This window comes from Rana temporaria, chromosome 9 (genome assembly GCF_905171775.1).
Source record: "Rana temporaria chromosome 9, aRanTem1.1, whole genome shotgun sequence".
In the NCBI taxonomy this organism is placed as follows: Eukaryota; Metazoa; Chordata; class Amphibia; order Anura; family Ranidae; genus Rana; species Rana temporaria.
In genome coordinates, this window is record NC_053497.1 from 36,151,635 (window position 1) to 36,164,193 (window position 12,559).

General features: G+C 47.4%; 1 protein-coding gene across 1 annotated transcript in view; it reads right to left on the reverse strand.

Moving 5' to 3' along the window:
* Positions 1-308: 308 nt before the first annotated feature.
* The window catches only part of NUMBL (NUMB like endocytic adaptor protein), a 117,132-nt gene continuing 104,881 nt past the window's right edge, over positions 309-12,559 (reverse strand). The window contains exons 7-10 of the mRNA XM_040323166.1: positions 12,295-12,499; positions 6,953-7,276; positions 4,025-4,204; positions 309-1,461 (exon numbers count right to left, since the gene is read on the reverse strand). Of these exons, the coding sequence (XP_040179100.1) occupies positions 755-1,461; positions 4,025-4,204; positions 6,953-7,276; positions 12,295-12,499 (1,416 nt within the window). The 3' untranslated portion in view covers positions 309-754. The remainder of the gene's footprint in view (positions 1,462-4,024; positions 4,205-6,952; positions 7,277-12,294; positions 12,500-12,559) is intronic.

Below are 12,559 nucleotides of genomic sequence, written 5' to 3' on the forward strand. Positions count from 1 at the left end.
TTTGCCATGAGCTCCGTCCAATGGCAGCTCTAGAGTAACCTTGAGATGTAACAGAACTTGGCACAGAAAACAAAAATGAGATGCGATGCTAAACTTCTCTTCTACCACCAGGTGGCAGTAGTGAGCCGAGGCATGGTTGTTGCGAGAGGTATAATTTAGATGAAACGTACTATATATACAAATAAATAATAATAAAAAAAAAAATGCGCATACCCTGGATGAATAACCAAAATAGCACCACATGGACAAACTAATGCAAAAAGGAATAAGGGCTAGGTCTAATGTGGTGTCAAATATTGCATGAAAAATGAGACATCTGCACCATCTTTATTACATCCTTCACAGACCTTCACATCACGTGCCTCGTGCCTCTGCCTTACCTACCAAACCCTCTTACAAAGACAACTTATTATAACTTTCTTTTATCTGCCGAATCCGTGTCCCGTTTGTACATTGTTCCCACCAAAAACATCTTTCTGGAATGGTAATTCACTTCCCGTATCAGTCCAAACAATCCTCAGCACCCTAATATATCGTAATGTTGCTATTAGGTTAACATACAACTCTATTGTTTGTATCCATCAGTACAGATGTCGTCATTGGAGGGGGGTGGGGAGGGGGTCACATGAACTCCAGTTTTACCCAACCACCCGTTTGGGATTTGGAACCTCTGAGGTTCCGTCACATGGCTCTTCATGGCTGATCAATTACTGGTGGTGGTTCCTGAACAAAGTCTGAGTAATGAGTAGGTTGGCTACAATTCTATCTGGAAGGTCTTCTGCAGTTCATTGGAGAAAGGGTTGGCCAGGCGTTGCTGAGATTTGGACTCGAGTGCTGCCCACTGAGCTTCGAACTGGTCCACTTCTTGTGCGGTGGAGGCCAGTCGTAGCTGGCTGGGATCTGGAGGCCAAGTACCGTTGGCAGGGTTGTTTGACTTTGGTCCAGACAGGTGAGGCTGGGTTGGGGCAGGGTTGTGGACACTTGTGGCTGAAGAGTGCATTATGCTGTGAGGGAATGGGTTAGTTTTGCTTGCCAGGTTGGACGAGGGTGCTTGGGTGGCAGAGCAGAAAACGTTGGCCACCATCTGGGAAGGTGTGATGCCTACCACCGGTACGCTTGGTGTAGGGTAGGATATGCTGTTGGCCATGGGTGGGACATAAGCACCCACTGGAACATAGGCAGGCTGCATATGAGGGGTGATGAACATACCCACGGGGGCAGGAGCGGCATCATATGAAACAGGATAAGCCTGTATTGAAGCTGGTACTCCCATCGGTATAGCCACCATAGGCTGCGGTAAGGGCTCTGGATGTTGCTGTTGCTGCTGCTGTTGGGCTTTGGCTGCCTTTGCTACCTCTTCCAGCCAGCGTTCTGCTTCAGACGGTGTACGACGGTGACCCATTTGGACGTTAGAAGGAGTTGAGTTGGTGGTCACAGCTTGATCTGGCCAAACTGGCATGCCTACATGAAACAGACATTTAAGTTGCTTTATTCTGACCCATATACACAACAAACGTTTCAAGTTCTTCACTTAAAGGGGTTGTAAAGGTACTTTTCCCCTAAATAGCTTCCTTTACCTTAGTACAATCCTCCTTCACTTACCTCATCCTTCCATTTTGCTTTTAAATGTCCTTATTTCTTCTGAGAAACCCTCACTTCCTGTTCTTCTGTCTGTAACTCCACACAGTAATGTGAGGCTTTCTCCCTGGTGTGGAGTGTCGTGCTCGCCCCCTCCCTTGGACTACAGGAGAGTCAGGACGCTCTCTACATTGCAGATAGAGAAAGGAGCTGTGTGTTAGTGGGCGTCCTGACTCTCCTGTAGTCCAAGGGAGGGGGCGAGCACGACACTCCACACCAGGGAGAAAGCCTTGCATTACTGTGTGGAGTTACAGACAGAAGAACAGGAAGTGAGGATTTCTCAGAAGAAATAAGGACATTTAAAAGCAAAATGGAAGGATGAGGTAAGGGAAGGAGGACTGCACTAAAGTAAAGGAAGCTATTTAGGAAAAAAATTGTACCTTTACACCCCCTTTATCTCAGAGCTAGGAATTTTCCTGGGTAAATATTTCTGAAATTTCTCAATAATTATAATAATTTTTAACAGAAAATGTTATTAACAAATCAGTATTACAGTATAGTCAGCAGTTGACATTCAAGCATAATTATAATAATTACTAATAATACAATAATAGTTCTAACAATCTCATAATTCTGAGAAGCATTTCATTGTCGGAGCTTAAATATTTCAGCTTCAACCTGGAGGTCCTAAATTCGGCAAATGTCTATCTGTCTGTCTCTGCCACTGAGTCAGTGTCTGTCTGTCTGTCTCTGCCACTGAGTCAGTGTCTGTCTCTGCCACTGAGTCAGTGTGTCTCTGTCATTGAGTCAGCGTCTGTCTGTCTCTGCCACTGAGCCAGTGTCTGCCTGTCTCTGCCACTGAGCCAGTGTCTGCCTGTCTGTCTCTGCCACTGAGTCAGTGTCTGTCTGTCTGTCTCTGCACAGTGTGTCTCTGCCATTAAGTCAGTGTCTGTCTGTCTCTGCCACTGAGCCAGTGTCTGCCTGTCTCTGCCACTGAGTCAGTGTCTGCCTGTCTCTGCTATTAAGTCAGTGTCTGCCTGTCTCTGCCACTGAGTCAGTGTCTGCCTGTCTCTGCCACTGAGTCAGTGTCTGCCTGTCTCTGCCTGTCTCTGCCACTGAGTCAGTGTCTGTCTGTCTCTGCCGCTGAGTCAGTGTCTGTCTGTCTCTGCCATTCAGTCAGTGTCTGTCTGTCTCTGCCACTGAGTCAGTGTTTGTCTGTCTCTGCCATTCAGTCAGTGTCTGTCTGTCTCTGCCACTCAGTCAGTGTCTGTCTGTCTCTGCCACTCAGTCAGTGTCTGTCTGTCTCTGCCGCTCAGTCAGTGTCTGTCTGTCTCTGCCGCTCAGTCAGTGTCTGTCTGTCTCTGCCGCTGAGTCAGTGTCTGTCTGTCTCTGCCGCTGAGTCAGTGTCTGTCTGTCTCTGCCACTGAGTCAGTGTCTGCCTGTCTCTGCCACTGAGTCAGTGTCTGCCTGTCTCTGCCACTCAGTCAGTGTCTGCCTGTCTCTGCCACTCAGTCAGTGTCTGTCTGTCTCTGCCACTCAGTCAGTGTCTGTCTGTCTCTGCCACTCAGTCAGTGTCTGTCTGTCTCTGCCACTCAGTCAGTGTCTGTCTGTCTCTGCCACTGAGCCAGTGTCTGTCTGTCTGACTCTGCCACTGAGCCAGTGTCTGCCTGTCTCTGCCACTGAGCCAGTGTCTGTTTGTCTGTCTGTCTCTGAGTCAGTGTCTGTCTGTCTGCCTCTGACCGCCTAGGCCACAGGTGTCAAACACAAAGCCCGCAGGCCGAATCCGGCCCTTTAGGCCATTTCATGTGGCCCTCGCACTTCTCCTGCAGCTCCAGCCCTCCTCCAGAACCTTACTTTCAGCTTTCAAGCAATGCATCCAGCTTCTTTCCAGCAGCAGCATGAGGAAAGGGGGAGCACTGTGATGTAAGGGAGAGTGGGGGACTCAACTTCTGATGGTGGGGTGGCTCTTGACATCTAATGTAAGGGGAGGGGATGCGCTGAACATCTAATCTAAGGCCGCGTACACACGATAGGATCGCCAGAAGAGAATGGTCTGAAGGACCATTTTCATCAGTCCAAACTGATCGTTTAAAAATTTTAGAACTTGTTTTAAATTGAATTGATGGACTGGTAACCGATAGGTCAAAACCGATCGTTAGTCTAGTACCTTCTTTTAAGAAAGACATATCATTCTCAATGTTTAAAATGACGTGTTTGTGTTGAGCTGGCCACATAATCTGATTGTACAATCCACTAATTGCAATGGTACAAATGTTATACATATTATAATGAAATTGATGAGGTTTCATACATAGTAGATTGTTAAGTTACTAAAAAATTTGTGGTGAGCTTTAAAAAGTGTCACTAAGACAAATTCCCAATGAGAATATCCGTTCTTCAGGAACAGGCAGCATGACATATCTTAATCACCCCCCCACGTTCTTACTTTGTACTGCCTGTCGAGGAGGAGGAGGAGGGAGACAAGCCACGTTAGGTGGGGTTCTCATCCCATTCCCATTCACATAGTGATCTTCAGATGATTTGTTGGTGAAGGAGCTATTGATCTGGTTGCACAGGTCAGTAATTCCATCTGGGTCAGGTGGTCCTGTAGGATCCATTTCTGGGACTGAAAGAAACATTGGAATCAATCAGATGGCCACCGGTAAATTGTTTGCTTTCAGTAGATGTGAATAGAGGCAATAGAAAAATAAAAACGTGCTCTGGATCAACAAAATCTGTAGATTGGATTTGACAGATGTATGTGCGAAGGAGTTCTGTATTAGAGGAACAGGTCTGGAAATTTTAGGCAACATTCACACATGTTCCAGACTGCTGCAATGTAATGCCCCCCCCTTCTCTTGGACCACGATATTGTGGATTGTGCTGAACACTGCACTGCCACCTGGTGGCAGGTATAAAATGTGCTATGCACCCCACTTGTACTTATTAGTTTTGAGAATAATTGCCAAACTCCCCCCATTGTCCTGGGCTCATCTCTCTTCCACAAGCATCTCCACACTCCTCTGAGACACTCTCTAAACCATCACAATGGGGAATCTGTTTTTTCGTGGCCAAGAGCTCTTTTACTATCTTAGCTCCAGAGCAGTGGTCTCCAAAATGTGGCCCATGGGCTGGATACGGCCCTTTGCTAACTTCTATTCAGCCATTGGGGCATAAATTCCTCCCGCTAATACAAGGCACTATTCCTTCTACTGATACTAATGACATGGCACTATTCCTTCTACTGATACCAATGACATGGCACTATTCCTCCTACTGATACCAATGACAGGGCCACTATTCCTCCTACTGATACCAATGACATGGCACTATTCCTCCTACTGATACCAATGACAGGGCCACTATTCCTCCTACTGATACCAATGACATGGCATTATTCCTTCTACTGATACCAATGACATGTATGGCACTATTCCACCTACTGATACCAATGACATGCCACTATTCCTCCTACTCATACCAATGACATGGCACTATTCCTCCCACTGATACCAATGACATGGCACTATTCCTCCTACTGATACCAATGACATGGCACTATTCCTCCTACTAATACCAATGACATGGCACTATTCCTCCTACTGATACCAATGACATGGCATTATTCCTTCTACTGATACCAATGACATGGCACTATTCCTCCTACTAATACCAATGACATGGCACTATTCCTCCTACTGATACCAATGACATGGCATTATTCCTTCTACTGATACCAATGACATGGCACTATTCCTCCTACTGATACCAATGACATGGCACTATTCCTCCTACTAATACCAATGACATGGCACTATTCCTCCTACTGATACCAATGACATGGCATTATTCCTTCTACTGATACCAATGACATGGCACTATTCCTCCTACTGATACCAATGACATGGCATTATTCCTTCTACTAATACCAATGACATGGCACTATTCCTCCTACTGATACCAATGACATGGCATTATTCCTTCTACTGATACCAATGACATGGCATTATTCCTTCTACTGATACCAATGACATGGCACTATTACACCTACTGATACCAATGACATGGCACTATTCCTCCCACTGATACCAATGACATGGCACGATTCCTCCTACTGATACCAATGCTGGCGTACTATTCCTACCACTGTTTCCAACGATTGGCCATTATTTTTCCCACTGATACCAATGACAGGGCACTATTCATCCTACTGATATCAATGACATGGCACTATTTCTCCTACTAATACCAATGACGTGGCACGATTCCTCCCACTGATACCAATGACATGGCACTATTCCTTCTACTGATACCAATGACATGGCACGATTCCTCCCACTGATTCCAATGATGGGCCACTATTTCTCCCACTGATACCAATGATGGGTCACTATTTCTTCCATGGATACTAATGACGGGGCACTATTTCTCCTACTGATACCAATGACATGGCACGATTCCTCCCACTGATACCAATGACATGGCACGATTCCTCCCACTGATACCAATGACATGGCACTATTCCTCCTACTGATACCAATGCTGGCATACTATTCCTCCCACTGATTCCAATGATGGGCCACTATTTCTCTGACTGACACTCATGATGGGCAACTATTCCCACTGATACCAATGGTGGGCCACTATTCCTCCCACTGATGGGCCACTATTTCTCCGACTGACACTCATGATGGGCAACTATTCCCACTGATACCAATGGTGGGCCACTATTCCTCCCACTGACACCCGTGATGGGGCACTAATCCTCCCACTGACACCCATGATGGGGCACTATTCCTCCCACTGATACCAATGATAGGGTCTACCACTCCCACTGATACCAATGAGGACCATTCTATGTATTAAGGTAAAAAACCTTCTGGGTGCAGCCCCCCCCCCCTTATACTTACCTGAGCCCCATCTCGATCCAGAGATGTGCATGAGAGCAGAGGCTCTCCTGGGTCCCTCTCTCCTCATTGGCTCACACAGCAGCGGGAGCCAATGGTTCCTGCTGCTGTCAAACAGTCGCTGAGCCAATGAGGAGAGATCAGGAGTGGGGCCTAGCGGGAGCAAGCCTGCTCAAGTGCCCCCATAGCAATAGGCTTGCTTTCGGGGGCACTCGGCAGAGGGGAGGAACCAGGACTGCCAGAAGGGGGCCCCCAAAAAAAAGAGGAGGTGGGCTGCTTTGTGCAAAACCAATACACAGAGCAGGTAAGTATAACATGTTTGTTATTCTTTAAAAAAAAAATGTTCCTTTGGAATTAATTTAAAGTATAAGATTGGAGGTGACTTTTAATCAGTTAGATCAGAACAGCCTAATCGGCGGTCCTCGCCACCAAGAACAAGTAGATTTTGCCTGCCACCCATGTCTCACCTTGGCCCTTGTCCTGGAAATTAGTTTTGCGCTGCAGTGTGGATGGGAGCTCGTTGAGCCTCAGTGACAGCTGACGTTTGAAGGGTGAATTCTTCTGGCTAAGAGCAGGGAAACCGCGGAACGATCCTTGTCTTACAAGCTGTTCTATGGGGGCGTGTCGGCGTGGGATGGCATGCTGGCCCCCCATCTCTGCCTTCTCTGATGGGACCGAAGACCCCTGCAGGGGAGAAGAGTTCTCGGTCTGGGCTGGTAGTCCAGTACTGGGAGAGGCAGTCAGGGAAGATGCATTTGATGACTGGCTCTGATTTCCTTCATTTGTCAGACCTGAAATACATAAATGATATTAAAAGTGGGTTTCAAGTCAATTTTACAACAATGTTTTAATGTAAAAAGCCCATCTCCGGGAAGAGGAAATGAAAACCATGGTTATATCAAGGGCGGATCCAGAGTCTAGTCTCGGGAGGGGCACTGCCAGAAAATAAGGTGTTGCTTACAGAACTCAATTAGGTGTCCTGTGTGTCCGCTGCAATGTTGCAGTACCGCTAAAAAATCAATGATCGCCGCCATTACTAGTAAAAAATATTTAAATATAAATGCCATAAATCTATCCCATAGTTTGTAGACGATTGTCAGGGACTGCAGACATGGTACAAGAGATGGTCAGAGACTGCAGACATGGTACAAGAGATGGTCAGAGACTGCAGACATGGTACAAGAGATGGTCAGAGACTGCAGACATGGTACAAGAGATGGTCAGACTGCAGACATGGTACAAGAGATGGTCAGAGACTGCAGACGTGGTACAAGAGATGGTCAGAGACTGCAGACGTGGTACAAGAGATGGTCAGAGACTGCAGGCATGGTACAAGGGATGGTCAGAGACTGCAGACATGGTACAAGGGATGGTCAGAGACTGCAGACGTGGTATAAGAGATGGTCAGAGACTGCAGGCATGGTACAAGAGATGGTCAGAGACTGCAGACATGGTACAGGAGATGGTCAGAGACTGCAGACGTGGTACAAGGGATGGTCAGAGACTGCAGACGTGGTACAAGGGATGGTCAAAGACTGCAGACGTGGTACAAGAAATGGTCAGAGACTGCAGACGTGGTACAGGAGATGGTCAGAGACTGCAGACGTGGTACAGGAGATGGTCAGAGACTGCAGACGTGGTACAAGGAGATGGTCAGAGACTGCAGACGTGGTACAAGGAGATGGTCAGAGACTGCAGACGTGGTACAGGAGATGGTCAGAGACTGCAGACGTGGTACAGGAGATGGTCAGAGACTGCAGACGTGGTACAGGAGATGGTCAGAGACTGCAGACGTGGTACAAGGGATGGTCAGAGACTGCAGACGTGGTACAAGGGATGGTCAGAGACTGCAGACGTGGTACAAGGGATGGTCAGAGACTGCAGACGTGGTACAAGAAATGGTCAGAGACTGCAGACGTGGTACAAGGGATGGTCAGAGACTGCAGGCATGGTACAAGGGATGGTCAGAGACTGCAGACATGGTACAAGGGATGGTCAGAGACTGCAGACGTGGTATAAGAGATGGTCAGAGACTGCAGGCATGGTACAAGAGATGGTCAGAGACTGCAGACATGGTACAGGAGATGGTCAGAGACTGCAGACGTGGTACAAGGGATGGTCAGAGACTGCAGACGTGGTACAAGGGATGGTCAAAGACTGCAGACGTGGTACAAGAAATGGTCAGAGACTGCAGACGTGGTACAGGAGATGGTCAGAGACTGCAGACGTGGTACAGGAGATGGTCAGAGACTGCAGACGTGGTACAAGGAGATGGTCAGAGACTGCAGACGTGGTACAAGGAGATGGTCAGAGACTGCAGACGTGGTACAGGAGATGGTCAGAGACTGCTGACGTGGTACAGGAGATGGTCAGAGACTGCAGACGTGGTACAGGAGATGGTCAGAGACTGCAGACGTGGTACAAGGGATGGTCAGAGACTGCAGACGTGGTACAAGGGATGGTCAGAGACTGCAGACGTGGTACAAGGGATGGTCAGAGACTGCAGACGTGGTACAAGAAATGGTCAGAGACTGCAGACGTGGTACAAGGGATGGTCAGAGACTGCAGGCATGGTACAAGGGATGGTCAGAGACTGCAGAAGTGGTATAAGAGATGGTCAGAGACTGCAGACGTGGTACAGGAGATGGTCAGAGACTGCAGACATGGTACAAGGGATGGTCAGAGACTGCAGACGTGGTACAAGGGATGGTCAGAGACTGCAGACGTGGTGAAAGAAATGGTCAGAGACTGCAGACATGGTACAAGGGATGGTCAGAGACTGCAGGCATGGTACAAGGGATGGTCAGAGACTGCAGACGTGGTATAAGAGATGGTCAGAGACTGCAGACGTGGTACAGGAGATGGTCAGAGACTGCAGACATGGTACAAGGGATGGTCAGAGACTGCAGACGTGGTATAAGAGATGGTCAGAGACTGCAGACGTGGTACAGGAGATGGTCAGAGACTGCAGACGTGGTACAAGGAGATGGTCAGAGACTGCAGACGTGGTACAAGGAGATGGTCAGAGACTGCAGACGTGGTACAAGGGATGGTCAGAGACTGCAGACGTGGTACAAGGAATGGTCAGAGACTGCAGACGTGGTACAAGGGATGGTGAGAGACTGCAGACGTGGTATAAGAGATGGTCAGAGACTGCAGGCATGGTACAAGGGATGGTCAGAGACTGAACACATGGTACAAGAGATCAATGCAGCCTCATCAGTGCCCACCATTGCAGCCTCACTGTGCATATGAACGCAGCCCCACCTTTGTGTATAAATTCAGTCTCACTTTTGTATATTAATGCAGACCCACTTTTGTATATCAATGCAGACCCACTTTTGTATATCAATGCAGACCCACTTTTGTATATCAATGCAGACCCACTTTTGTATATCAATGCAGACCCACTTTTGTATATCAATGCAGACCCACTTTTGTATATCAATGCAGTCCCACTTTTGTATATCAATGCAGTCCCACTTGTGTCTATGAATGCAGTGCCACTTTTGTCTATGAATGCAGCCCCACTTTTGTCTATGAATGCAGCCCCACTTTTGTCTATGAATGCAGCCCCACTTGTGTCTATGAATGCAGCCCCACTTGTGTCTATGAATGCAGCCCCACTTGTGTCTATGAATGCAGCCCCACTTGTGTCTATGAATGCAGTCCCACTTTTGTATATGAATGCAGTCCCACTTTTGTATATACATGCAGTCCCACTTTTGTATATGAATGCAGCCCCACTTTTGTCTATTAATGCAGCCACACTGTCCATGGCACTCACCATGGCATTGCCTCGATCACACACAGCAGGTATCTCCTCTCCCGACGTGTGTCATGGAACAAACAGGAGCTGTAGGTCTGTGTTCGGCTCTAGCAAAGTCCCACCCTAGACGGGCTTGTGTGATAGACAAAATACTGATTCAATCAGTGTCCCATATCCATCTACTATCACACGAGCAGGTCTAGCACAGGCAGCACAGCCGAACACAGATCCAGCTCTCACACACAGCCAGAGATGCCCGATGTCATACACGCAGGAGAGAGGGGAGTGCTGCAGTCAGCTACAGCTCAAAGCATCCTCAGGACAGGCAGCCTACCAGCCCTGGTGATGAGAGAGGGAGAGAGAGTTAGAGACTCGACAGCGGGAGCTGCAGGCACCGCAAAGCAGTTTAAAAGCCAATGTGACATGATTGCCTCGGGGGGGGAGCAATTGCCATGTTGCCCCCCCCCTGGATTCGCCGTTGCCACAAAGCAGTTTAAAAAAAAAATAGTAAAAAAAAATAAAAAATTTTTTTTTTTTTTTTTTAAAGCCAATGTGACATGATTGCCTCGGGGGGGGCAATTTCCCTGTTGCCCCCCCCCTGGATCCGCCGTTGGGTTATATGGAGTAGGGCTTGGGACCCAACCAGACAGTATAACCATACAGGTCATTGTGAGAGGAGACTAATGGGATCAAAAAGCCCTCCTATTTATTAAAGTGTCACTAAACCCACATCATAAAAAAGCAATCAATAAATGGTGTATCACATGCTGTTCATACTCATTCAGTCACTGAGATTCGCTTTATTTATTCTGCAAAAAACCTGGTTGATCCCGCTGCTCTCTGTCTCCCCCTTCTGTCCATGTCCTCAATTCAGCTAGGGATTTTGCAGAGCAGTGTTGGCATCTCTGCACATGCTCAGTTTTCAGCGAGTTTCTATGCTGAGCATTCCCTCCCTATCACATCTGAGCAGCCCATGTGACTATAGAGTCATACATGTGGGCGTATACAAAGTGGTAAATTACAGCCCACTCCCTCCCCCTTTCTCCATGCCCACTAATCGGCTAAACACAATGGGGGTGGGATATTACATGTAGATTGATGGAGGCTTCACCTCCCTCTTATTCTAAGACACAGCTGGAGGGGTGTGACAGCATGTGACTGGCAGAAATCCACCCCCACCATGTTATTGCTAAAAAAAATAATAGATTTAATTTAAAATATATATTTGTATGATGATTTAAAACAGTTTATTGATATTAATTATTTATTTTTACTCTGTATTCCAAAGGCTGTTTTTTTTTCTTTCTTAACATGTGACCAGCAACAGAGGACTAGAAGCTCCTCCTGCTTATGTTTCCCTGCAGACAGGCTGGGAAAGAGCTGGGTCATGTGACAGCTGTATATCGAGTAGGAAAAAGATGTTTTTTTTTAACTAAAAATTAAAAATAATTACAGTGCCATCATCAGTGCCGATCCTGACCTCCCTGGGGCCCTAAGCAAAATGACATGTCACATTAAAGAAGTTGAGAAGCGGGGGGCCTGCCGAAAATGACATGTGGTTGGTCAGGCGCTGCTGACAGTGACATGTCACATTAAAGTTGAGAAGCGGGGGGAGGGGGTGTACTGCTGTCGGAAATTACATCTTATATTAAAGTGAGAAGAGGGGGGTGCTGACTTCTTACCTCTTCTCCCATGCAGCCAGCGAGTTGAGAAGCGGGGTGAGGGGCCTAAAATGACTTCTCACCAGGCGGGGCCTCTAGTAATTTGGGGGGCCCTCCGCAGCTCTGCCCTAAGCGGCTTGCATAGTGAGCCTATAGGGCGGATCGGCCCTGGCCATCATCCATATACAGAAATAGGGACAATGTAAATTAACCAGTGTGTGTTTAGTATCACTTGAATCATTGTGTAGCACAGCAAAGCCTTCTTAGACCAGAAGGTATGCTCAGGAGGTGATCCTTCTGACCTTCAGCTTCCCCTAAAGTTCATCATTGTTTATTCTTTTTTTAGATCTTTGTCATGATTTTTGGCATTGTAATCTACCTTTCTTTTTTTCTTGAACTTGCCGCATAGTCTCTTCTCGGTCGCTTTGGCCAGATGCAGAGGTGACACGGAAGGAACCTTCACGAGCAAAGCTGGTACGGCTGGCATCGAAGGACGCAGTGACTCCGCACTCTTTTTCACGCTTCTGCTTTCGTTCCAGGCAAGCAGCGAATGCACAGCCTACTGCATGACTCAGGCGTTCCCCCTATTACGGAGAGATAAGAGGTCACATTCATATGAAGTCCTCCATAGACATTCAAAGGAG